A 23,617-nucleotide genomic window follows, 5' to 3' on the forward strand; every position below is an offset into this window, starting at 1 on the left:
AAAAAAAAAAGAAAGAAAAAAAATCTGAAATGTATTTTGCAAGATAGAAAAAGGAAACTCCAAGTAAGTTTTGTTTCTAACTTTTTTTTTTCCAGTTCAAACATTTTTTTGGTACAAAATGTGCTTAACTCAATTAAAAACTACAGACAAACTGTGTGTGTGTGCGTGTGTGTGTGTTGTATAAACAAATATAGGGGTATGATATGAACACATTTATTTTTGTGTACTAAATGGTAATGAGAAAATGTATAATCAGACAACTGATAAACTCTTAAAATGTTGTGCAAATCAAATATAAAGAAAACTATTAATGTGTCATACCTATGCTCCCCAGTGGTATCCTAGCTGCTGCGCAGAACTGATTATTAAGTCACGAAAATCTAGACTAAACCCTTTTATAAATAAGGCAAGTAAGTGGAGGGAGAGTCGATATTCATGAATCTCTTAAACCTCATTACTCTCGGCTCCCCATCACTTTGGACGAAACTGCCGAGTAGTCAACAGTGTCCTGGAGCCGCTGAAGCCGGATTGTCACATTGCCTGTCGCCGATCCAGCTTTTCTTTCTCATTTCAAGACACACGGAGCTCCGAGAGCTCTGGAACCCTGTCTGCAGCTGGAGTCCAGCCTTTGGTTAGTTTCCGTTTCCAAGGCAACTGACCAGCCCAACAAAGCCGCCGGCAGCATCCAGAGGCTCAGGCTGGCGCGCGTGGTCCCTGGGCTGGCTAGCCATCACCACCACCACCACCGCGTGTCAGTGTCATGTTTCCGAGGGACGTTCCTGGGTGACCTCCCTGGGTCTTCGGGGTGATAGGAGAGTTCCCGCATGCTTGCCTGTCGCTCTGTGTGAAAGAGCTAACGAGGAAGAAGCTAATTCTGACAGATCAGAATTTATCCTGCTGCCACTCTGGCCTCAGCTACAGCAAACAGGACGAATGCATTTCTCTCTTTCACATCCTTTCTCTCTGCCTGCTTCTCTCTCTCTCTCTCTTTCTCTCTCTCTCTCTCTCTCTCTCTCTCTCTCTCTCTCCTCGCTCACTCTCCTCCCCTTCCCAGGCAGTAGCCTTCTTAATGTAGTTTAATGGCTTTACAAAGAAAGCCAGGCAGAGGAACACTTCTCAGTGGCTGTGCTTGGACCATGACCTAGCTGACCATGAACTTGGAAGGGCTTGAAATGATAGCAGTTCTGATCGTCATTGTGCTTTTTGTTAAATTGTTGGAACAGTTTGGGCTGATTGAAGCAGGTTTAGAAGGTAAGGGAGTGCTTTTCAGCGACTTCTAAAAATTCTCTTGTTTTGCAATACAGAATTTCTGGAGCGAATGTAAAAGAGGCACCTGAAATGAGCTCAGATGAATGTTACTCGGAGGCGGACTTTGAGAGAGCCAGTCATTTCAGGGGTTGCAAATAAATAAAATCAACTTTCTGTAAGTTGCTGTAGTGTTTGCACTGCAAAAGAGCCTTAAAGCTATGAGAAACACTTTAAAGCAAAATATTAGATGCAAATCTGCAGAGAGGGAAGATTTCTACTGGCTTGTCTGTGACATTGATAGAGGCAATCAGTTGGGATATCAGCTTATTTTATCGAATGTCCCCCCTTTATTATCTCAGCAATTTTCTTTTTGTACTTGTTGTGAGGTGCACTGCTTTCTTGCTCGGCAAAGGCATTCATGAAACAGCAATGGATGCTTATTCTGATACTTTTGAGATTGGAGTCTAAGACTCATAAGCTTTTTATAAGGTCAAGGAGAAGTAATTATGACAATTACCTCTTTTGCAAAGGAAGGAAGTCTCCAACTCACTTGCATATGATGGACTTTACGTTCCAAATAACTCAGAGCTCCTTTTCAAGTGCTGCTGCTTACCAGAGACTCTTTCTCTTGTTTTCCTGAAGAAACATCTCCTTCATTTTAGAAACCAGGTGTGCTCTTGCCCACGTCTGTCTTTGCATTGTGTTTTCTTTGAAGGTATTTACTAGTCAATCTAAATTATTTGTTTTCATTCTTAACTCTCATCCTTGAGGGAGCTGCTTGCATGCAGCCAGTCCGTGTTTCTCTAAAGTTGTCAGAGCAATTTAAAAAAGCGTCCTGAGGTGGTGTTCCGGGTGGTTGTGCTTTCCTCTCCTCTCTCCTCTCATTTTCAAACTTGAGAAGGAATGTGAATGTGTTAAACATACATATCCTTCCAAGGGATCCAGTACCCCAGAGAACGGCTGCCACGTGTGAGACAAGTACAATTGCATTTACAAATTGCAAACATCAAATTAAAATTAAGTGTGTCACTCTGATGTAGGTTACCAGAAACCTACATTTGTAAGTCGTCGTGGGGGAGGCGGGGAAAGCAGCCGGCAGGGTTTGTGAAAGTCCTGTTAGAGTTCAGTTTTCAGAATGTGTTTTACTGTTTGTGGTGGAAACATGTGTTGTTCTAGAAAGAGGATAAACTCTACACTCAGCAAGGGATGATTGGTCTTGAAAATTACCAGTCTTGGGCATCGTCGTGAAAACAGTAACTTGGTTTGACTTCTCTGCCGATTGGTGGGTTGTTTTATTTAGCAAATGTGATGGGGACCTCCCATCTTTAGACAGTTCTCTGAGACTTGCAGTTACGTGGAATTGTATCGGAAAGCCTGGCTCTGTGGAAGAGCTTGGTTTTGTTTATTTCATGGGTGATGTGTGGTTACTGCGTAAAAGCTGGAGTTGAGGGCTGTTACTGACTTGGTGAGGAGACTCACTATCATATTTATTCTGTTTGCTTCCGGTGCTCTTTGCTCTCACAAATGAATATAAGTCCATTAAGTGTTTTGAAAGTGCTTCTCCATGTTTGTATCCAAAACTGCTATTTTTATTTATATGATCAACTTCTTCCTTATGTTTTAAAATGCCAACGTGTTCCAGGTGAACATCATAGTTTCAGAGTATAAACAATGTGCTCCCCATCTTCAGTAAGAATCTATGTCCAATTTTGGATTTTTAGGAATTAGGTTTCATATGGTAAAATGTTTCTAATCACATGAAAGATAATTAGATCCAATCTGTAAAAATTAATAACAATAAAAGAAAATAGAGAGTTCCATTTTGTATCAGTCATTTCCAAAGTGAGTCTTACAGACAGGCATTACATCTGTAAACCAAGATTTAAACTGCCTGATACTTTGTTCACTGGAGATATAAATGAAATTGTATCATATCCCACTATATGTAGCTGAAATTTATGCATCAGAATGCACATATTCTAAAATTTGGTTATAATTTCAAGTGATGAGAAAAAGAAAGAACATTTAGTATCAAAATTGCTTCTTTATAGATTCCTTGAAACTTTCTTTAAAAACAAACATACATTGATACTCACTTCCAGTTTAGTGTCACGCAGGATATTCTCAAATCCCTCTCACTTTGCATATAAAAATCTGCTAATGTTTCTTTTACCTCATTATCTACACGTGTCCTGTTAAAGAAGTTTCCATCTTAGTAGAACGATTTGAACTTAAAGTACATTAAGCATGATAGTGTTTTTATCTTGAACTATCAAACATTCCTATTTTATGAACTTGTCGTCGCTCATAATGTAGTTTTTCTATGCATATTTTCATGAATATATAAAGTGCTATCATTAACTAATTGATTGTTACCTTGCTTTTAATATAATATAGAAAAAATGTGATAAAAATAAACTAGTAATATTAAATCTGAAATACTTGTATTTGTTTCTCTTTGAGTATTTAAACTCCCATTCTCTGTAGAAGACTAGAAATGGAGAGAGTCCAGTACGTCCTGGGTCAGTATGCCAGTGTTTGTGTTTATGTCACATACTACTACTATCCACGGATCCACATTACATAATTATAATCTATAAGAAAAGACTTAGATTTAGCATCTGTAACAATAGTAGAATGGAGTTCTGGCGGATTAGTGGTAAGGAGTTGCATCACCAAACCAAAGGCATGATTTTTAAATTTTTTTTTTTATCCTTCAGCTGCTCCACAGGAGAAAAATAGGTAATCTCCTCCTATGCAGTTGACAGCCTCTGAAAACCTGCTAGGTCAGCTATGAGTTGGTTCCAACTTGATAGTGTATCCAACAATAACAATAATAGTAGACGTGCAGTTTCTCTCTTTTTCTCCAACACTCTCTAGATAGCTAAGCCTGAAAAAAAAAAAGCACTCACTTTACTTCTTGTCTAAAAGGAAAGATTTGGGCTTGATTAGAGTTCAAGAATTCTTTGTGTATATCAGGTAATTAAAATGTGATCATTCCCATACCATCGCTCCTTTCTCGTGAAGAAGGTATCCATGGCCTACTTTCGAATTGGTAATGCAGGGTGCTGGTGCACAATTTGTGTTCCATTGCCAAGGTGGGGATAATTCATCATACCTCAGGGAGAGTTTCATTGTATTTCAAGAGAATAGAGAAATGTCCTTGCCTGGAGCCCTGGAATTTGACATTTGGGGCTGCTCTATTTTAAGCGTCATTGTGAGAGCATCTCTAAAAACCTACATGAGAATCCAATCATAAATAAGCACATCCTGTCATCATTTATTAATATTTAGAACTTCAGGGATGTTTTCTTCATTTGTGCTGTGCTGCTTTTGTAACTGAGGAGAAATCTGAAGGGTTTCTTCTTGAAGAAAAGCATTTGTTATTCCAGATCGTGAAAACAATAGTGTTAATCTGAGGATAGTTTGAAGATAGTGCACAATGTCAGTAGCCATGGTTTTACATTCACAGACCTTCTCTAGTGAAGAGTTTAGGAAGTTCTAAGGTTAGGCTGGTTTAGAATACTCCTTAAAATGCCAAAACAGAGAATTACCTGTTAGCCAGCTGTAAAATATATTTTTGTATTTAGTGGCTTTCTGTGAAAGCATTCTAGGGAGAAATTGAATAAAACTTTTAATGGAAAGCTAGTCCATTATCTCTATATGCAACACTGAGCTGTGAAAATATCTACTTCTCACCCAAATATATTTAAAATATGCTGAAGTAGTTTCTGAGTTACAAAAAAAGCCACCTTTTTCTCTCCTCTCAGTCATAGCAAAAAGACACAAATTTACAGAAATACATTAAGTTAAAGTCCATGGCTTGGGGAAAAAATCACTTATATTAATGATTGCTTTCCATAAATAGACAAAAAGTCAATTTATGATCTATGTCTTTTTCATAATAGACATTATCATTTATTTTCTGTTTATCCAGCTTATGTTATTTCACAGATATCTATAATCCTATTCTACTAGCTTCCACAAAAGTTCTCCACAGTGACCCAAATGAACTGATAGGGGTTTTTAAGTCTACATTTCTAGTTTTCACGTGCACTCGACAGAGGTGTAAATACATCAGCTATGCCAATAAATTGGGTTACTGGAAAACAGCTGATTGTGCACCGGTATCACAATGCTTCATGGGGGTCAAATGGTGGACATAACTGGAAGGACTTTATTACTTCCATAGCAAATAGCTTAATTGAAATTCATAAAGCAGTGTGTTCTTAAGATTCTTCCAGAGTTCCCTTTCCCCAGATGTAATGAGAAGTCAACACGGTTGTGTGCTTGGAGTACTGCAATAGTTTCTCTAACTTGTAATATTTAAGAGAAATAAAAACAATTTCTAGTGATCTTAGTGAACAAACATGTAATCTTGTAACATCAACTAGGGCTGCAATAAATGGACTACTTAGACCATCTGATATTCTTTAAGATGTCTTATAATTAATACTTCTTTTATGTTAAGAAAAGGGAGCTCTGGTAGTCTAGTGGTGAACAGCTATGCTGCAATCCCAAAGACGTGTGGTTCAAATCCACTAGCTGCTGTGGGAGTAGAATGAACAATCTCCTCTTGTGTGAAATTGCTTCCTCTGAAAACACACCAGAATGGTCAACTATGGATAGGTTCTGAATGATGGGACACAACAGCAACAATAATAATTAAAGGGGCTAGAGTAGAAGGGGAATTTATTTGGTAATCTGATCAGAGAGATAATCACTCAGAAAGAAGGGTTTGATGGAGGTTTTTTGTTAAGTTTTTGATTGTTTTTATTTTGTTTTTTGTTCTTTTTTTGGTATTTCCTAGGCTGTATTTGGAGTTTGATCTCTTATTAACCATGTGGTTTTGAACCCTTTCCTGATCTCTAAAGCGTTTTCTCCCCCTTTTTTATTGTTAATTTTAATGAACGTTTACAGAGACTTTGGATTTCCATTCATTCATTGTTGCAATTTTCTCCCTGTGCAACCCCCACCCCAGTTCATTCTTCTCTTTGAAAAGTAAAAGAAAAATTATTTCATTGTGTTATACAATTCCTCCCCCCAAGTCCACTCTACTGTGCAGCCTTTATTCTGGACTCCTGTTATGATATATGGATATATATCTATATAGATACAGAGATAGAGATAGAGAGAGATATTCATATATCCCTTTTAAACCGTTCTCTCCCCCATCTTTTTCAATGCAGTATCAATAAGATGGAACAGTAGTAAGTGATATCATTATCTTCTTTTATTGAGATTTAATATATAATACGTCAGGCGTGTATAAGTGCAATGTGATATAATGTAATTTAGTATATAGTAAGTCTCTCATTTAACATTGATAAAAGTTCTATAAGTTGTGTACTATTCTTCTCACCATATAAAGAAGAAATGGAAGACCTAAAGAGCCTCTGGTGGCATAGATTATAGAAATTATGCTATCAATACAAAGCCAGGACCTCTTTGTTGGTTTGGCTGTACTGTGGTTCTCAGGAACAAAGATGGAAAATCTCTTCTCGTGCAATTCACACCCTCCAAATCCTAACTGGAGGGTCAGGTGTGAGTTGGTTCTGACTCGATGAGGAGATGTTTTGGTTTGTCTTAAAGATTTACTTAACTTGGGATTATATGTCACGCAGAATTTGAGATTGCCGAAGAGTCATACTTAGCCCATTAGAGTTTATATTCTATTCTATAGTATTATTTTCTTAGACATTGTATTGTAGTAGAAATGACCAATAATTTGATGAGAATAAGAATACATTAGATCAGGTATCTTATACCTGTTTCAAAAACGAAATTTGTTTTTGGTTGTTGTTTAAACATTCTGTATGTGATAAACTCTCAATCAGTATCATGTTTAGTGAGCTCATATTTTCATATTGTACCATTGAAGCACAGCAAAAGGTATACTACAAAGCCCTTGACTTAGAACAAAAACATTTGAGTAGAAATGAATCTATATTAAATCCTAGTAAAATGAAGCATGATCTTTCATTCTCTTGGGGGACAAGATTTGAAAGAAAGATAAAAGTATTCCTGCTCGATGTCTAGAACTTGTTTTGGGTAACTGGTGGAATTACTAGAAATCGATGGAATAGAAGAAGGATGACCATTCTATACAAAGTAGAAATTCAACTTAAAATAGTACTGTGAAGAGAGATGAGGCTTTGACTATAGAATTTAGGTTTCATATTAACAAGTCAGATACATGAAGTAGATTGAGTGGAGTATCAGAAAAGCAGTAGTAGTAAGATGATTTATATTCAATAAAGATTACTGGAGTAACGGATACCAGCCTTACTCTAGAGCATAAAAAAGGCTAACTAGGATTTTAAAGCTTGAACAGAATGGACATAAAAATAAATATGTATTCTTTTTTTTTTCACTGCTGGTAATAAATATGTATTCTAGACTTTGCCAATAGGTATAAAGACACAAGGAACAAAGATGGCTTCAGTTAAGGAAAACAGAGTGGAAGAAATAAGGAAGGGTACTTTAGTTGACAGTGAACCATAATGCATAGTGTGAAGTTGGTTGGTGTTTTCTTCATTTTGTAGATGACTAAACAAGACATTTTGAAAGAGAGAACTTGTTCAAAGTCACAAAAAAAAAAATAAAAAATGAAGGGACCTGAATATATCCCAAAGTCTTCATGGCGACACTGATCCACATTATTTTAACTCTAACTGTGGAAGATTACTATTCATGAATGGAATCAAATATTTACAGCTAAAACTATCATATGAAGGGTTGTTTTTTTGTGTTTTTTTTTAACATAAGATGCCTAAAGAAAATAAAAACTACCTATTTTTAATATTGGCATCGCCCCCCCGCCCCCCACACTATGTCTCTGTCATGGCTATGAGCTCAGATACATTAGGAAAGAGAATAAAAGATAAAACACCCTTCATTCTCATTACTGAAGCTCTTGACTTAACAAATTTTCTTAGAATTATAGATTCTTGAGAAATGACCAGTCGGTCCCAGGAAGAGGGAATGACTTGCCAAATGATTTGCTCTTTAAAGCGCTGTTTTCTAAGATTCTTGATTGAACCAACAAATTAATTACAGTCAGACAATAAATTTTAGTTATAACCCAACTTTCGTAACATGCTCATTCTAATTGCAGCTCTTGTGAGTGGTACAAATGGACCCATCAGTTCTGTGTCTACAAATTATAAGAGTCAGGTAATTGTGAGATTATTTCTGGTCTGTAGTTAGCATCAGATGCTACTAAAAAACAACTATGAACCAAGATAGTTGGCAATAAAGTATGGTGGTTTTCAACTCTATAATTACATTTATATCATTATTGTTGTTTGTTGTTGTGTGTGGTCAAGTCGCTTGTGACTCGCAGGGACTCTGTGTATACCAGCCCTGAATCCTGTTCTATCCTGAGCCAACCTCACCGTCTCTGACACACCTACCCCTACCACCCCAGTAACTGAGTCAGTCGACCTCCTATAGGGTCTTTCTCTCTTACGCTGTCTCCCCAGCCTTCCAAGCATGATGGCCCTCTCCAAGGACTATGCCCTTCTTGCAACATGCCCAAACTATGTCAGATAGAACTTCAAAATTCTTACCTCCAAGGAGCAGCCTGGTTTCATACTCTTTAGGACAGATCTGTTTGTTCTCTTGGCAGTCCATTGTATATTCAATACTCTTCTCCAGCACCACAGCTCAAAGGCAACAATTCTTTTTCTATTATTCCTAGTCGTTGTCCAGCTCTCTGATGCATAACAAATAATTGTGAGGGCCATCACCTGGATTAAGAGCACCTTAGTCTCCAGACTGACATCATTGCTTTCCAGTACTATGAAGAGGTCCTTGACAGCAGACTTTTCCAATATAATTCATCTTCTTATTTCCTGGCTGCTGGTACCAAGAGTGTTGATTGTGGAGCCAAGCAAGTTGAGGCTGTCAACAATCTCAATCTCTTCTCCATCTATTATATTTAAATAATAAGAAAGTAATCTTACTAGGAAAAATTCATACCAACTGAAAGATGTTCAAAGGATGAATTTCTGGAACACCCAGCTTTGGTACTTATTAGGTGTATGTACAAAACATAAGGAAAGTTGTCCTAATTGCTAATTATTCTGATTATTAAAAGTAAGAAAAATTCTTCAGCTCCTTCAACATTACTTCCAATGCCAACCTTTTCATTGGTGAGTTTCTTGATTGTCTGAATTTCTTCCCCATTTTCTAGTGTTTCAGAAGAAATTCTTTGAAAACAATTTGGGAATGGTAAGAAGGCTACTCATCAACATGACAAACATTGTGCTGAACCTATGCCTTAATTTTAATACTTCCAGGAAGATTATACAGTGGAGATGCTAAAAGCACAAACTTTGAAGCTATAAAAACTGGATTTAATAATATCTATCACATAGGGGTTATATAATCATGTGTAGAAACTCCAATTTTCCTGTGCCTCCATTCCTTTATTTCATAAATGATACTAATAAGTTCCATTCCTAATTGTTATGTTGTTATTGTTGTTGTGTGCCGTCGAGTTGTTTGCGACTCATAGCGACCCTATGATTGCCAAGAAATCAAACAGATTCATCCTAGAGAGGGTTAAACCAGGCTACTCCTAGGAGGCAAGGATTCTGGGGCTTCGTCTGACATACTTTGGACATGTTGTAAGGAGAGAAAGGTCCTTGGAGAGAGATATCATGCTTGGTAAGGTGGAGAGACAGCGCAGGAGGGGAAGATCCTCTATGAGGTGGATTGATTCAGTGACTGGGGCAATCGAGATGGGTGTGTCAGAGGCTGTGCGATTGGCACAGGATAGAGCAGGGTTTAGGGCTGTTGTATATAGGGTCGCTATGAATTGTTATATAGATTAATACGAATTTGTGTATGGGAGGGCTTAAGTCCCTATCTTAAATATAATAAATATATTTTGCCTTTGTGGCCAGATTTAGTCTTTTCTTTATTCTAAGAAATTAATATTGAGATAATTCAATATCAAACAGAAAGCTGAACTCATTGCTTGCTCAGAAAAGGAAGTTTGTGTTGGTAGGATACAGGACACTCACTGTGGATGGACGTGACACTTTTTAAAGCATTGTTCATTGTGAGTCCGAATTGACATTACAGCAACAGGTTAAATGTAGTTCTTCATGAGAAATTGGATTGGCCTTAAAACTACGTCTGATTATTACTGTATTTTTATGAAAAGAATGCACACATCATACTTCTTTTGGAAATCTCCTTCCAACTAGTTTTCTGTATGTTCTGCACAAGTTGTACTTTTGTATGTTTGTGTCATTTATGTGGGTGCATTTTATAGAGAAAGTTGGGTACTTAGTACTATCATCAAAGACAAGTCAGTAATTTCCTCTTTAAAATTAAAGTTCAGGACCTTTTATCTTTTTTTTTTCCTGACACAGACATTTTATTACTAGTCCTTCCCACATGCTACCCACTTTTCTAGTCATTGAAGATGCAGCTTGAACAATAGGCAAAATTTCTGTTCTTTCTGAACCAATTGGTTCAATGTTCAGATACAGACTACAAAGCTACAGAAGTTTGCAAGAAAAAAATACAGAAGAATGTGCTCTGTTATTCCAAGCACTGTGAATACAGATGTATCCCTGGTTGTAAACGGGATCTATCCCTAACTGTGCCTTTAAGACTTGCTAGGAAAGTTGGCTAGAATGAGCATAAGGATCCAGAAGGGGTGGGATAGATGCATAGATCATATTTAGCCTTACTTAAGTGCAAGAGAAACCTCTCAGCTTTTCCAATGATTCAAAAGCGTCAAGGGCAGCAAATGAAGGTGATTGCAATGAACAGTGTGCTGCTAGTAAGGGTTGGTTCAATCATTTCAAAGTGAGGGGAAATTTGCATAACATCAAAGGGCAAATAAAAGTGAGATGTTAGCAGCACTGAGACTGTCTGTGTAACAGTGAATGCAGTTGTTGTCCTTGTGGAAGGTTTATATGCTATTAGTAGGACAAGAGGGGAAAAAAAGCTAAACAGAGGAATTTATTATTTGACATTAGATAGAAATAAGTACAATGATAATAAGGGGGAAAGTACAGAAATGGAGATTCTACTTATAAAAAGGGTGATTGGGGAAGGTCTTTTTGAAGAACTCACTTCTTCAAACTCACTTTTTCAAATACTGTCTGAAATGAGGATGAAAAGCACAGTTGAATCTGGATCAAGAGGATCTTAGGCAGATAGAAGATCAGGTGCAACAGGCTTGAGCTAGAAATTCTGTGTCTCCAGGGAGCTGGGAAAGGCTAGTTTGTCTGGTACAGTGTGAGCAAACTGGGCTGGAAAGAGGAGAAATCACCATGGTCACATATGTAAGGACTGTGAGAAGATTTGGTTTTCTTCTTTGTTTACTATAACATTAACTACTCAAGGTTTAGGAGGAAATGTCTTTACATAATCTCTTGATTTCTTCCTTGAGGCTCGGTCGATAATATTTGCCTGCCCCAACCTCAGTTCCTATGCAGGGTCTACTACCAATCACCTCTTTGTTCTGTCCCAGACAACTGCTAGAATATCAATCCATTGCTTCTGATCAAAATGTCCTTGTGGTTGGACAGTTTCCTGCACTATATCTACTGCTGCTTTTCTAGCATATTCTTAGGTTGAAAACTCATCGCTCTTTCTGAGCTGGGACAATCAGTCCTTCTAGTCTTTAATTCTCCTTAACAGGCATTTTTAAAGAGCTTTGGGTATAATTGTAACCTGAACTACATGTGTAGGCATTATATGAATTGTCTTAATAAGACTTTAAATCAAACAAACAGAAGGAAGCTGCCATCAAGTCAGTTACAAGTTACACCTAGCCCATATGTGTCACAGTGCACGTGTACTCCGTAGACTGGTCAACGGTTGGTTGTTGGAAGCAGATCTCCATAACTTTCAGCTGTGACAACTCGGGTGCACTGAAGCCTCCAGCTTTCCACAGAGCAGCTTAGCCTGTTAAAGAAATACTTGTATCACCAGGGATTCCTGTTGTGTTGCTCTTTTTGCTATCAAGACAGAACTAACTCATCACTGATTCTCCAATAGGTTTTCAGAGGCTGCAAATTGCACAGGAAAAGATGGCCCACCTTTCCCCTGAGAACAACTGGTGCATATGAACTGCTTACCTTTGCGTTGGCAGTGCAAGTTTTTACCCACTAGGCCACTAAACCCCCCTCAAGAACCCTGTTGTTGTTATTGTTATGTACTGTTAAGTTGCCTGTGACTCATAGCGACTATATGTATAAAACTTCTGAACTGTCTGTGTCTTGAGCCAGTCCCACTGACTCTGACCCACCTACCCACATTGTCCCAGTTACTGGTATCAATTTATCTGATCTAGTGTCTTCCTTTCCTGCGCTGTCTCTCCACCCATCTGAGCATGATTTCCTTCTCCAAGCACTGGTCCCTCCCGGTCACAAGCCCAAAGCATGTGAGAATGGAGCTTCAAAATCTTAGCCTCCAAAGAGAAACTTGGTTTTACCCTCTCCAAAACTTATATGTTTTCTTGGTAGTCCATGGTATATTCAAGACTCTTCTCTAGGATGACAACTCAAAGGCATAGATTCTTCTGTCATCCTTAGTCATTGACCAGAAATCTGATGTACAGCAAGTAATTGTGAAGACCATGGTCTGGATCAGGCACACCTTAGTCTCTAGATTTCTCCATTGCTTCTCAGTACTCTGGAGAGGTCCCTAACAGCAGATTTCCCAGTGTAAGTCATCTTTTGATTTCCTGGTTGCTGGTGTCAAGAGTCCTTACAAGGACCCCTAGTAAGATTGAAAAGTCAATAAATAATATTATTTGATCACCTGGTCCTTATATATGACAGGAGATCTGAAAAGGCAAATTTCACACAATGTAAAAATTATGGGGTTTTTGTGGTTTGCCCCTGAGTACCTGCTCTTCCTCTACATAGTAACTTCAAAATTACTACATGTCCACAACCACTGCCTCTAATTGGTTTTGACTCATAATGACTCTGTCAAATAGAGTGGAAATTCCTCAAAGTGTTTCCAGCGCTGGAAATCATTATGGAAAACAGACTGCCACATCATTCTCCTCAGAGAAGCCAGTGAGTTGTAACTCACACACTTGTCAGTTATGAGGCAAACACTTTGACAACTGCACTAACCCATATCATAACTTCAAAACTGTAATTAGGTATAATCCAAATTGAGAGAATACATTTACATCCCAGACATTTGTACATTGTAATTATGTATTTGAAATCAGCAAGAGTCTTAGAGGCTTTAGTCCAACCCCCTCATTACTCAGATGAATAAACTGAGACCCAGAAAGGTTAATTGACTTGTTTGAGATCATAAAGCTAATAAATAGCATAGAAACCTGAATAATTACATCATCTATGATAGAATGATCAATTATGTTCTACACAAGGAAGCAAGTATTTTACATATTTATTGTAATGAATGTTTGTGAAACGTGGAAGAATACACTGTTATTTAGCCATAGTTCAAGTGAGGAAATTCAGGTTCTTTATCTCCTTAAGGACATATGATGAACATTTTTTCCCGTCCTATTGATATTTGGTGGCTTTATTGGCTTCTATCCTGAATGAGAAGGGAATTTTCCAATGCACTGGCAGAAATAGGGCTCCTGAGAAAAGTGATGAGATGTGCCAAAACATGAATAACACAGGCTAGATTAAGTGGGAAACCATTCTTTCCTTCACTGGGAAGCTAGTTTTCACATCCCATTGTCAGGGATTCTGGTAAAGACACAGTATCATAGTATAAATGCCTGATATTCAAGCAGCTATCATTTGAAATGAGTATAGGGAGGGAGAAGCTTCAGGAGGCTGGTCCGAGAGCTATAAAGCATGAAATGCTGATGATAATAACAAAACCTTAAAGAGTATACTAGTCAGTGTAGATAAGATGTTTCAGTTACTTGCCCAAGATATATTTAAACCTGGCCAAGTATGAGTCAAATGTAAGCCGAGTTTCTACAAAGTACAGATTTCTAACCATCTTTCTGTTAACCCTTCAGATAGGTCAAGGTCATCTTCAGAGCACAGTTGCTGTTGTTGGAAGGTGAACTTAAACTCATAGCAACTCTGTATTCAACAGAACAAAAACACTATTCATTCTTGCATTTCCCTCATGATCATTGTTGTGGCAGCATGCCCTGCAGCTCCTGTGTCCGTCCATCTCATCGAATATCTTCATCTTTTTCACTTACCCTTTACTATACCAACATGAGGTCTGTCTCCAGGCTCTGGGCTCCTCCACATACATATATGACCACATATACAAAACAAACAAACAAACAAAAAAACAACCCATGAGATTAGTAAGTCTCTACCCTTTACTACTAAATAAAGTAATTCTAGCTCTACTTTTGCTCTTCCTTAAGTTTGCAACATAGTCAATATCATTTCCTACCATTATAAACCAAAAGCATAATGTTTTCTGTCTTCCTTATTCATTGACCGGTTTTTATATGCATATGAGACAATTGAGAATACTATGGCTTTTGCCTTTTCATCCTCAAAGTGAAATCCTTGCTCTTTAATATTTTTTCTTTTTTTAATTTATTAACCTTTATTATAATGAACATTTACAGAGATTTTGGATTTCTATTCATTCATTGTTGTACTTTTCTTCCTGCCCACCGCAACCACACCTCCAGTTCGCTCTTCTCCTTGAAAAGGAAAAGAAAAATTCCTTCATTGGTATACAATACCCTCACCCCCACCCCTGGGTACACTCCACTATGCAACCTTCATTCTGGACTCTTGTCATAACCATAATATCCAATCATATATGCAGTTTTGTTCACAATAGAAAAGAGTTGAAATAACCTAAGTGCCCATCAACAGACAAGTGGATAGAGAAGCTGTGGTATATTCACACAATGGAATACCATGCTGCATTGAAAAATAAGGGATTCATGCAATACTATTCAAAATGGGTGACCCTGGAGGACATTATGCTGAGTGAAATATCTCAGTCACAAAAGGACAAATACTGCATATTGCCACTGTTGTAGAACAGGACTGACCTCACGGTTGGGAAGAGACTGAGAAAAATTGGATAAATTATGCATACTGCTTTTTTAATATTTTAAAGACTTGGTTTGGTTTTTCCCAGCAGATTTTTCCGATGCATTATGTCATTTAATTCTAGAACAACTTACTCAATGAACATTTATTGTGAATTCAATCAAAAGGAAATCTTTGAGATGATGGTTGGAGGGAGAGGTGGGTAAAGGAAAGGGGAAAATCCGGTGTGAAAAACAATGTATATGAACTTTGAAAGCAAACCAGTATAAAATTTTTTAAAAAGGAAAAAAAAATCGTATGCATCATGTTTCATTCATGTACATTGTGTTTCATATTTTTATATATACTGTGTTTTATAAAGTTAATCTCTACTGATGTGTGCCTACCATCTTTTCATGTTCCCATTGGAGCGATCCTAATTCCTTCACCCACTCCTTCCACCCACCAGACTCAGCCATCCTAATAATCTCCCCACCGCCCCACACACCGCTATCCAGTCTCCCTCGCATTTGACTTTTGGAATTTTCTTTTTCCATCATAACACTGAACATAGACATTCCAGATGACCCAGCTACTCTAGGACTAGCATGGCTCCTCTGAGTCTTGCTGACGACAAGAGAAGTGGAATCCTGTTAGCTTACAGAATTTATCCAGAAATTCATATGAGTCTGGAAAAGCTCTAGAGCTCAAGGCAAGTCCTAGAGCAGACTTGAGAGAACGTGACATTGTACAGTAGACAGGACCGGATCCCAAGCCTGATTTCTTGAGTGGAACTTGAACAAATGGCACTTCTTTGACTCTCTGTTTCACTGAGTTTAAGTTGGTCATCCTTGTGAGGACTAAGAGAGCTCAGGATAGTGGGGCGGTCCACAGGCAATATCGCTGCTCATTCAAAGATGGCCCCCTCCGGCAGTTCAAGTTCACCAACTGCTCCTCAAGAGAACAATCCCAAGTTTCCTTCCTTGTCATTCACAGCCTCGGAAAGTGTCCTCAAAGCTCAGCTATTGGTCAGTTCTGACTTGATGGCAGTGAGTCATGTTTAGTTGAAAAAAATTAAAAGCAAAGATGCTAACTCTGAAAATGTACTTTATATATGTGGCTAGTTAGTGTTAGAAATAGTAGAGGAAACCAGGAAAGATAAAGGCTGAGGGAATGAGGCGAGGCTTATTGATATGTTTATTGATACATCATGTACTGTGTACATAGATATTTAGAAATGATTGGTCTAAAGGGCATAGATTTGGAAGATTGTTGTTGTCAAGCAAGCAAGGCTGTATCATCCATGTAACATAGGTTGTTGATGAATCTTCCTCCTATCCTGATGACACATTCTTTCTCATAGAGTCTAGCTTCTCAGATTATTAGATCAGCATACAGATTGAACAGGTATGGAGGAAGGAGAGAACCTTGACCACGGCCTTCTTGAATTTGAGCCAGCCAGCATTCCCTAGTTCCATTGGGACAACAGCTTCTTGGCCTGTATATAGATTTTGTATAAGTACAAGAATGGGATTCCCATTCTTCTCAATGTTAGCCACAAATTGTTGTGATCCACACAGTCAAATGTCTTTGTGTAGTCAGCCAGGATCCATCTGACCTCAGCAATGATATCCCTTAGTGCCATGCCTTCTTTGAAACTCAGTTTCAACTTCTGGCAGTTCCCTGTACTGCTCAGTGTACCGCCCCAGCCATTTCTGGATGATTGTCAGCAATATTTTGCTTGCATATGATACTAGTCAGTAATTTCCTCATTCTGTCGGATAACCTTTCTTGGGAATGGTAGCAAATCTGGATCTCTTTGGGTGGACCCAGAGTGGATCATTGTGGGCATCTAAGAAGGCAGCTCTGCCATTGCCTGGTGCTGGCAGGGTTCTCACGCCCAGGAGAGCTGGGAGTAGAAATTTGTAGGCATTTAGGAATCCCTGTTATCGTTAGTTGCCATCAAGTCAGCTCTGACTATTGGTGTCCTTTTCAAACTGTAGATTCAGAACTAACTCATAGCTTATCTTCTGGAATGTTTCAGAGATTGTTAATCTCATGGAAGAAGATTGTCCATCTTTGTCCCATAGAACTGCTGGTGGATTTGAACTGCCAGAATAGCATGGCCTTTGGGTCACCAGCACACCCTACAGACTACGCTACCAGCTCTCTCTTCATGCTGGCAATCTTCTGTGCCACCTAACAAGATAACAAGACATTATCCAGTCCTGTATCATCTTCAGGACCCGTAACACGCTTTAGACCATTATTTTGGTGGTTTTGACAATTCTCCACAGGAAAGGCTATCTTTGTTTTTATTTTTTTTTATTGTTGTTGGGTTTTTGTGGTTTTTTTCCCCCCTGATGTTCCTCTACTTTACAAGGCATGATGTCCTTTCCTAGTAAGCTGTGTTGTAAACCACAAGGCACATGGTTCGAACCCATCAGCTCTTCTATGAGAGAAAGATGGACAATTTCCTCCTGTGTGATTAACTGACTCTGAAAACTCACTGGGGGTCAGCCATGGGTCGGTTCTGACTTGATGGTATGCAAGAGCATACGATGAATGTGGACCAAACTCTCACTGAACTCACTTCTTTTCAGCTTTCTGCTGTATTTCTTGTAACACTGATGTGTTCATTCTTAGGGAAGATCATACTATATTCAATAGTCATACCCACGCCATAATTCAAATTCATCATTATTCTTTCTTTTTCATTGTCCAGCTTTTGCAGGTCTATTCAAAACTTTGAAGAGCTCTTTGCAGAAGATAAAGTAATATTAGTATGGTTTGGTTAGTTTGGTTATGTTACTTTAGTTTTTGGACAGTTGCTTCCATAAACGCTGATTGTTGACCTGAGTAGAATGAAATCATTGTCAACGACAGTTTTGTTTAGATGCTTCTTTTTCTCTCCCCACTTATGATGCTGATGTTTATTCACCCAGTTGTGAGGATTTCCATTTTTGTCACGTTGAAGTGTCATTCATGCAGAGGATTTTAGTGTCTGATTTTGTAAACATTTTGAGACATCTTCATTTTCAGTAAACCAAGCTGTGACATCTGCATATCTTAGGTTGTTAAGAATCTTTCTCCAAACCTAACATCAAGTTCTTTTTAAAAAAACCCTACAGATTCTTGAATTATTTCCAATGTTGTCAGCTGTTAGGTGCATTTGAGTCAAGTACAACACCTAGTGACCTTATGAACAATAAATCTGAACCCTTCCCTGTCCTGTGCCATCTTCATACTTCCTGACACATTAGAGTCATCATCAAATAATACTATTTCTAATACTATTTGCAATACCATTTGCCCTCAAAATGGAACCCCGGATGGCTTAGTGGGAAGGAGTTGCAAAGTCTCCCTTAAGGATAAAGATTGGCCATCTCCTCCTGTGTGATTTGCTACCTCTGAAAAGCCACTGATTGTACGCTATGAGTTGGTTCCAATTCGCTGGAACAAAACAAAAGCAACCCTAGCTAGAAACATTGTCTTTGGCACTCATTGGACTTTTCACATTTGTGGATAATTATTCACTTTCTTGTATTCTATGGGTGCTCTTTTGGGTTCTGAAAGGACTAGAGATGAAATCACTGGTGTCCTACTGTTTGAGAGGCACTGGCTACAGCAGCGGACGCTGTCTCCTATGTGTTCTACCCAGGAAAAGGCAAAGAATCTGGCTGGTTGGTGTGTTCATAATGGGAAGTTGAGAGACTCTCTCTGATTGCTTCTTAGTTATTAGGAAGTGGAGTCATTAGCTCTAGGGGGGTGACGCACACTTGTGGGGTGGGAGGTAATGGATATTTAAAGCGAGAAAAGGTATAATAGCCCTTTTGGAACCTGAAGAAGTGAATTTGCCAGGAGGGTGTGAGTGAATTACTGGACAGTGCTGAGTGCTGCTTTGAAATGTGTGGTCATTATTTAAAGGACAGTTTACCCCCTCTCTGATAACATCAGTGCTTACTTGGATGCAAAACTCCCCAATTACTCATACAGGACATTTTCAAAGTGAAGAACAGAACTGGTGAGCAAATCAGAAGCCCAGTAACATAAGAATGAATTACTGAGAACCTATCTAATTCTAATTTCTAAATCTGTGAAAACAGCTGTAGCAGCTCAGATTATGGAACTCTAACTACAGAAGGCTCTGGAGCAAATCAGCTGGGAATTGTATTCTCCAGCTGTGTGATGAGCTGGGGGCAGGGAAAGAAGCCAGTGCTTCGAATTCTATTTTCTCAGTCCTGTGTTTACAGTGATACACTATAAATCAATATAAAATTGCTCAGGGAAGGGCATCTGACAAAACATTTGCAAGCACTAGTTTATTTATTATGATGAAAAGGCTCGAGAGAATATTTTCAGGTCACTTTTCACGGCACAGATGGATTCTTGATGGTTGTATATATACTGTATGTTAACAAGTAGAATAAGATTCCCGTAACTATTCTGAGAGGAAATGGCCTAAGAGACTTACTAACTGAAAAAGAGAATATAATTTTCTACATTTTGTACACGTTTTACGACTCTTAGGAACAAACCATTTCACTTTATTGATGTGTTTTGCTTTATTTCCTCGGAAAGGGAAAATTGGATTGGGTGTGTGATATGTAAGAGAGGGTGGGTGCCAAAGCAGTGCTCAGAGTGGAGATGTGCTGCTGCTTGGCAATTCTCAGCTTCCTCTACTTCTCAGCTTCAGCAACTTTCTTACCTTGCTGCATCTTGTTTGTGTCTGACTGGGCACCATTCATGCGAAAACCTAGGTAAGAATTACTTAATACGGGAACAAATCAAAAGGAAAAAATGATCGAAAGACTAAGCTTTAAGAGATGCAGTGAACATTTAAGGCTAGTGCAATGATTTCACCAAATAGTTTGCTAGCACAGAATCCTAAGTATATCTTATACCCTCTTTCTATTTTTTTCCCCAAGTTACTTAATAAAATGTGGCTATAAGGTTAATTCACATATTTTTCCTGTTTCATTACTAAAACACTTTGCTGAATAATGAATGAGCAGAAATGAACATGAGATTTTATTTATAGCAGTGCAATTTGGGATAGGAAACACCACCTGTCATCACCTACTGTAAGTCAGGTTGAAGGTTACAGTATGGAATAAAAGTACGTAACATATGATGAACTCAGGTCATTAATCAAGTGTCTAAAGTATCTACATCATAGAGAGAACACATTGTTGTGATCAAATAGTCTTGAATTTTGATCCAAACTCTTCTGACAGCGGGGTATTTGGTCTTACTTGAAAGCCAAATCAAACATGATTAATTCATTAAGTAGAAATAAAAGTTACCACCGCATTATGGAATACTGAGCTAATACACACACATCAAGTGCAGTAGCCAGCAGAAGGGGCTGGGTTGACTCTTACTTGGAGAGCTGATATGATAGAGGCAGGTTGGCTTGGTGGTGGCCAAGGGCAGAGATTAGAGAGTGATATGTTAGAGGCAGGTTGGCTTGGTGGTGGCCAAGGGCAGAGATTAGAGAGTGATATGTTAGAGGCAGGTTGGCTTGGTGGTGGTGAAGAGCAGAGACTTTGAAGGTTGTATCCTTGACCTTGAACCAGAGTTTGACACTAAGTGGCTTTGAATTCTTAGGCATGCTGCTCATCCTTTCAATGCCTCAGTTTCCTCATCAGTAAAAACTATCACACAGTATTGATGTCATGCAGTTATTCTGTGAAAGAAAATGAGTTAGCATTTGCAAAGCCCCGGAAATACTTGGTTGGCCCACGCTGCATCTACATGAGTATTTTTTCTTATTATTCGTAATAATAGAATTGTCAATTTTTTTTTTAAACTTGGTACGTGTGCCTGGACAATATTTATTCTAGTCACTTGCTTGTGTTTGTAGTGACTGTCGTCTATGTTTTAGATTGACTCATTTTCTTGGCTCTCTCTCCACCATTTTATCTGTTAACTAAGCACACATAGTCAAAGCTTGAATAAAAGAACAAACACCTTATAGGTGAATTTATCACCCAGGAGTTAGCTAAACTATAATCTAGTGCTAAATTTCCAGTTCTGCCTGGGTGGTCATGCTATAGATTGGCTAGTGTCTCTACAAATAAGGAGGCTTTCCTCCTGGGAAGGTGAACATGGATAAATACAAATGCTGCCTTGCCGGTAGGGGAAGACGTCCAGCTTCATGTGCTATAACATCTCTCTACTTCCTTAATCTCCAAGCTGCGATGGCCTAGTGGGGAAGAAAATGTGCTGCCACCTCAAAGGAATGAGGTTCGAATGTACCAGCTGCTTTAGGAAAGAGATAAATGAACTCCTCTCATGTGATTTATTGCCTCTGAAAAATTCACTGGAGCCTCAGCAATCAATGAGCTCCTAGTCAGTCACACAAAACAACGTTTTTCAGGAAGAAAGTCTTTCTAACTCATGCTTATATTTCCAAACTCAGTATTTTAGTAGAAATTTAACAAATGACTATGAATGAATGGTAAAAGAAAAAGGGAACTGACTCTAAATCAGTATTGTTCTTATATTACTAAATCAAATCATGTTATTTTATTCTCCATTTTCATAGTCGTTAACTGTAGAAGGAGCTCAGGTGGCATTATGGGTAAAACACTTGGATGCTAACCAGAACAGCAGTGGTTTGAATCCTCCAGCTGCCTCACAGAGGAAGAAACAGTCTGTTTCTGAAAAGATGTTCCATATTGGAAGTGCTCTGAGCAGTTCTACTCTGTTCTACAGGGAAACTGGAAGTCAGAATGGACTAGATGAGAACAAGTTATTAGCTAGATTTTTGACAAATTTAGTAATAACAGAAACACAAAATGGACGGGAATATAGGAATGGAAAATAAAGGAGTGGTAACACAATTGTTGTTGTTTTTGTTGTTATGTGCTGTTGAGTCTCCTGTGACTCATAGCAACCCTATGTACAATAGCCCTAAACCCTGCTCTATCCCTTGCCAATCTTATTATCTCTGACACATCTATCCTCATTACCCCCATGACTGAATCAATCCATTTCATCGAGGATCTTCCTCTCCTGTGCTGTCACTCTACCCTCCCAAGTATGAAGTCCCTCTCCAAGGACTGATCCCACCTTGCAAAATGTCCAGAGTATGTCAGAAGGAGCTTCAGAATCCCTACCTCCAAGGAGCAGCCTGGTTTTACCCTCTCTAGAATGAACTTGTTTGTTCTCCAGCAGTCTATGGTATATTCAATACTTTTCTCCAGCACCACAGCTCAAAGGCATCAACTCTTCTTCTATCATCCCTAGTCAGTGTCCAGCTCTCTGATGTATAGAAAGTAATTACTGCAGGAGCTCTTCTTAGTCAATACATTACTATAAAGCCTTTCAAAGACATCTTACAAAATTGAAGTAAATGATGATCACAGAGCAATATAGAATTTATTAGAAAATCTACTGGTTTGGAATTGGACACATACTTGCTTGCATATGCCACCAGAGATATTTTCAAAACCTCAAACTCAGCACTACCAAGTAAATTCTAACACATGGCAACCCTCCTGTGAGTATGTAGAGCTGTAAATTGCAATAAGTTCATTCAAGCAGATGGTGGATTTTAGTAGCCAGAGACACTCAACCTTTTCGTTACCAACACAACATGCTACAGACAATAATTTGGAGAAATCTATTAACCTGCTTGTGTCTCCTGTTTTCTATTGACCTCACAGATATAAGATCTATTTCTGGGAAAGTAATAAATATTACTAATAGTATTAATATAATAATACTTATTTGAGGATTAAATTATTTGATAGATGCTACAGTGGCATCCACTTCCAAAATAGTTTGCCTCCAGTAACCCTAAACTTGGAGAAACATCTCTCGTTTATAGTGTCACTATGAGTCATCAAGGACGTGGTGGCACTTAACAACAGCAACAACATATAGTACAAATTAGTTGTGTTTGCACAAGTGTCTAATATAACTGCTTTTGCTTTATTTTATTTACTTTAATAATGATCACATATAAAATATTCTCCTTTTTGTTTTTATTGTTAAGTGTGTGAGATACAAAACTTTATTTAGTATAAGTTATTCTCCTAATTTTTATAAAGATATTCTAGTGAAAATTCACATATTTTAAATACTTTTAATTTTTTTAAATTTTTTCCCGTTCACATTGTTATATAAGATCATTCCCATTTGTCTTATAAAATTAACAACTACTTATCGTTGTCCAATATTACTCCACCTATTCATATGCCACTGAATCTTTAATTCCTTCGCCCCATCCCTCCTCCCCTCCTCTCTAGCCACTCCCATGCTATATACAGTTGTTGTTATGTGCCATCGAGTCATTTGCGACTCATAGCGACCCTATGTACAATAGCCCTAAACCCTGCTCTATCCTGTGTCAATCGCATTGCCTCTGACAC

At 38.3% G+C, this 23,617-nt stretch overlaps 1 protein-coding gene across 1 annotated transcript in view; it reads left to right on the forward strand.

The window, feature by feature from the left end:
• The first annotated feature begins 1,068 nt into the window (after positions 1–1,068).
• The window catches only part of KCNIP4 (Kv channel interacting protein 4), an 839,530-nt gene continuing 816,981 nt past the window's right edge, over positions 1,069–23,617 (forward strand). Inside the window, exon 1 of the mRNA XM_006884508.1 lies at positions 1,069–1,251. Coding sequence (XP_006884570.1) covers positions 1,152–1,251 — 100 coding nt within the window. The 5' untranslated portion in view covers positions 1,069–1,151. The remainder of the gene's footprint in view (positions 1,252–23,617) is intronic.

This window comes from Elephantulus edwardii, unplaced genomic scaffold (genome assembly GCF_000299155.1).
Source record: "Elephantulus edwardii isolate Elephantulus edwardi_28Jun2011 unplaced genomic scaffold, EleEdw1.0 scaffold00035, whole genome shotgun sequence".
In the NCBI taxonomy this organism is placed as follows: Eukaryota; Metazoa; Chordata; class Mammalia; order Macroscelidea; family Macroscelididae; genus Elephantulus; species Elephantulus edwardii.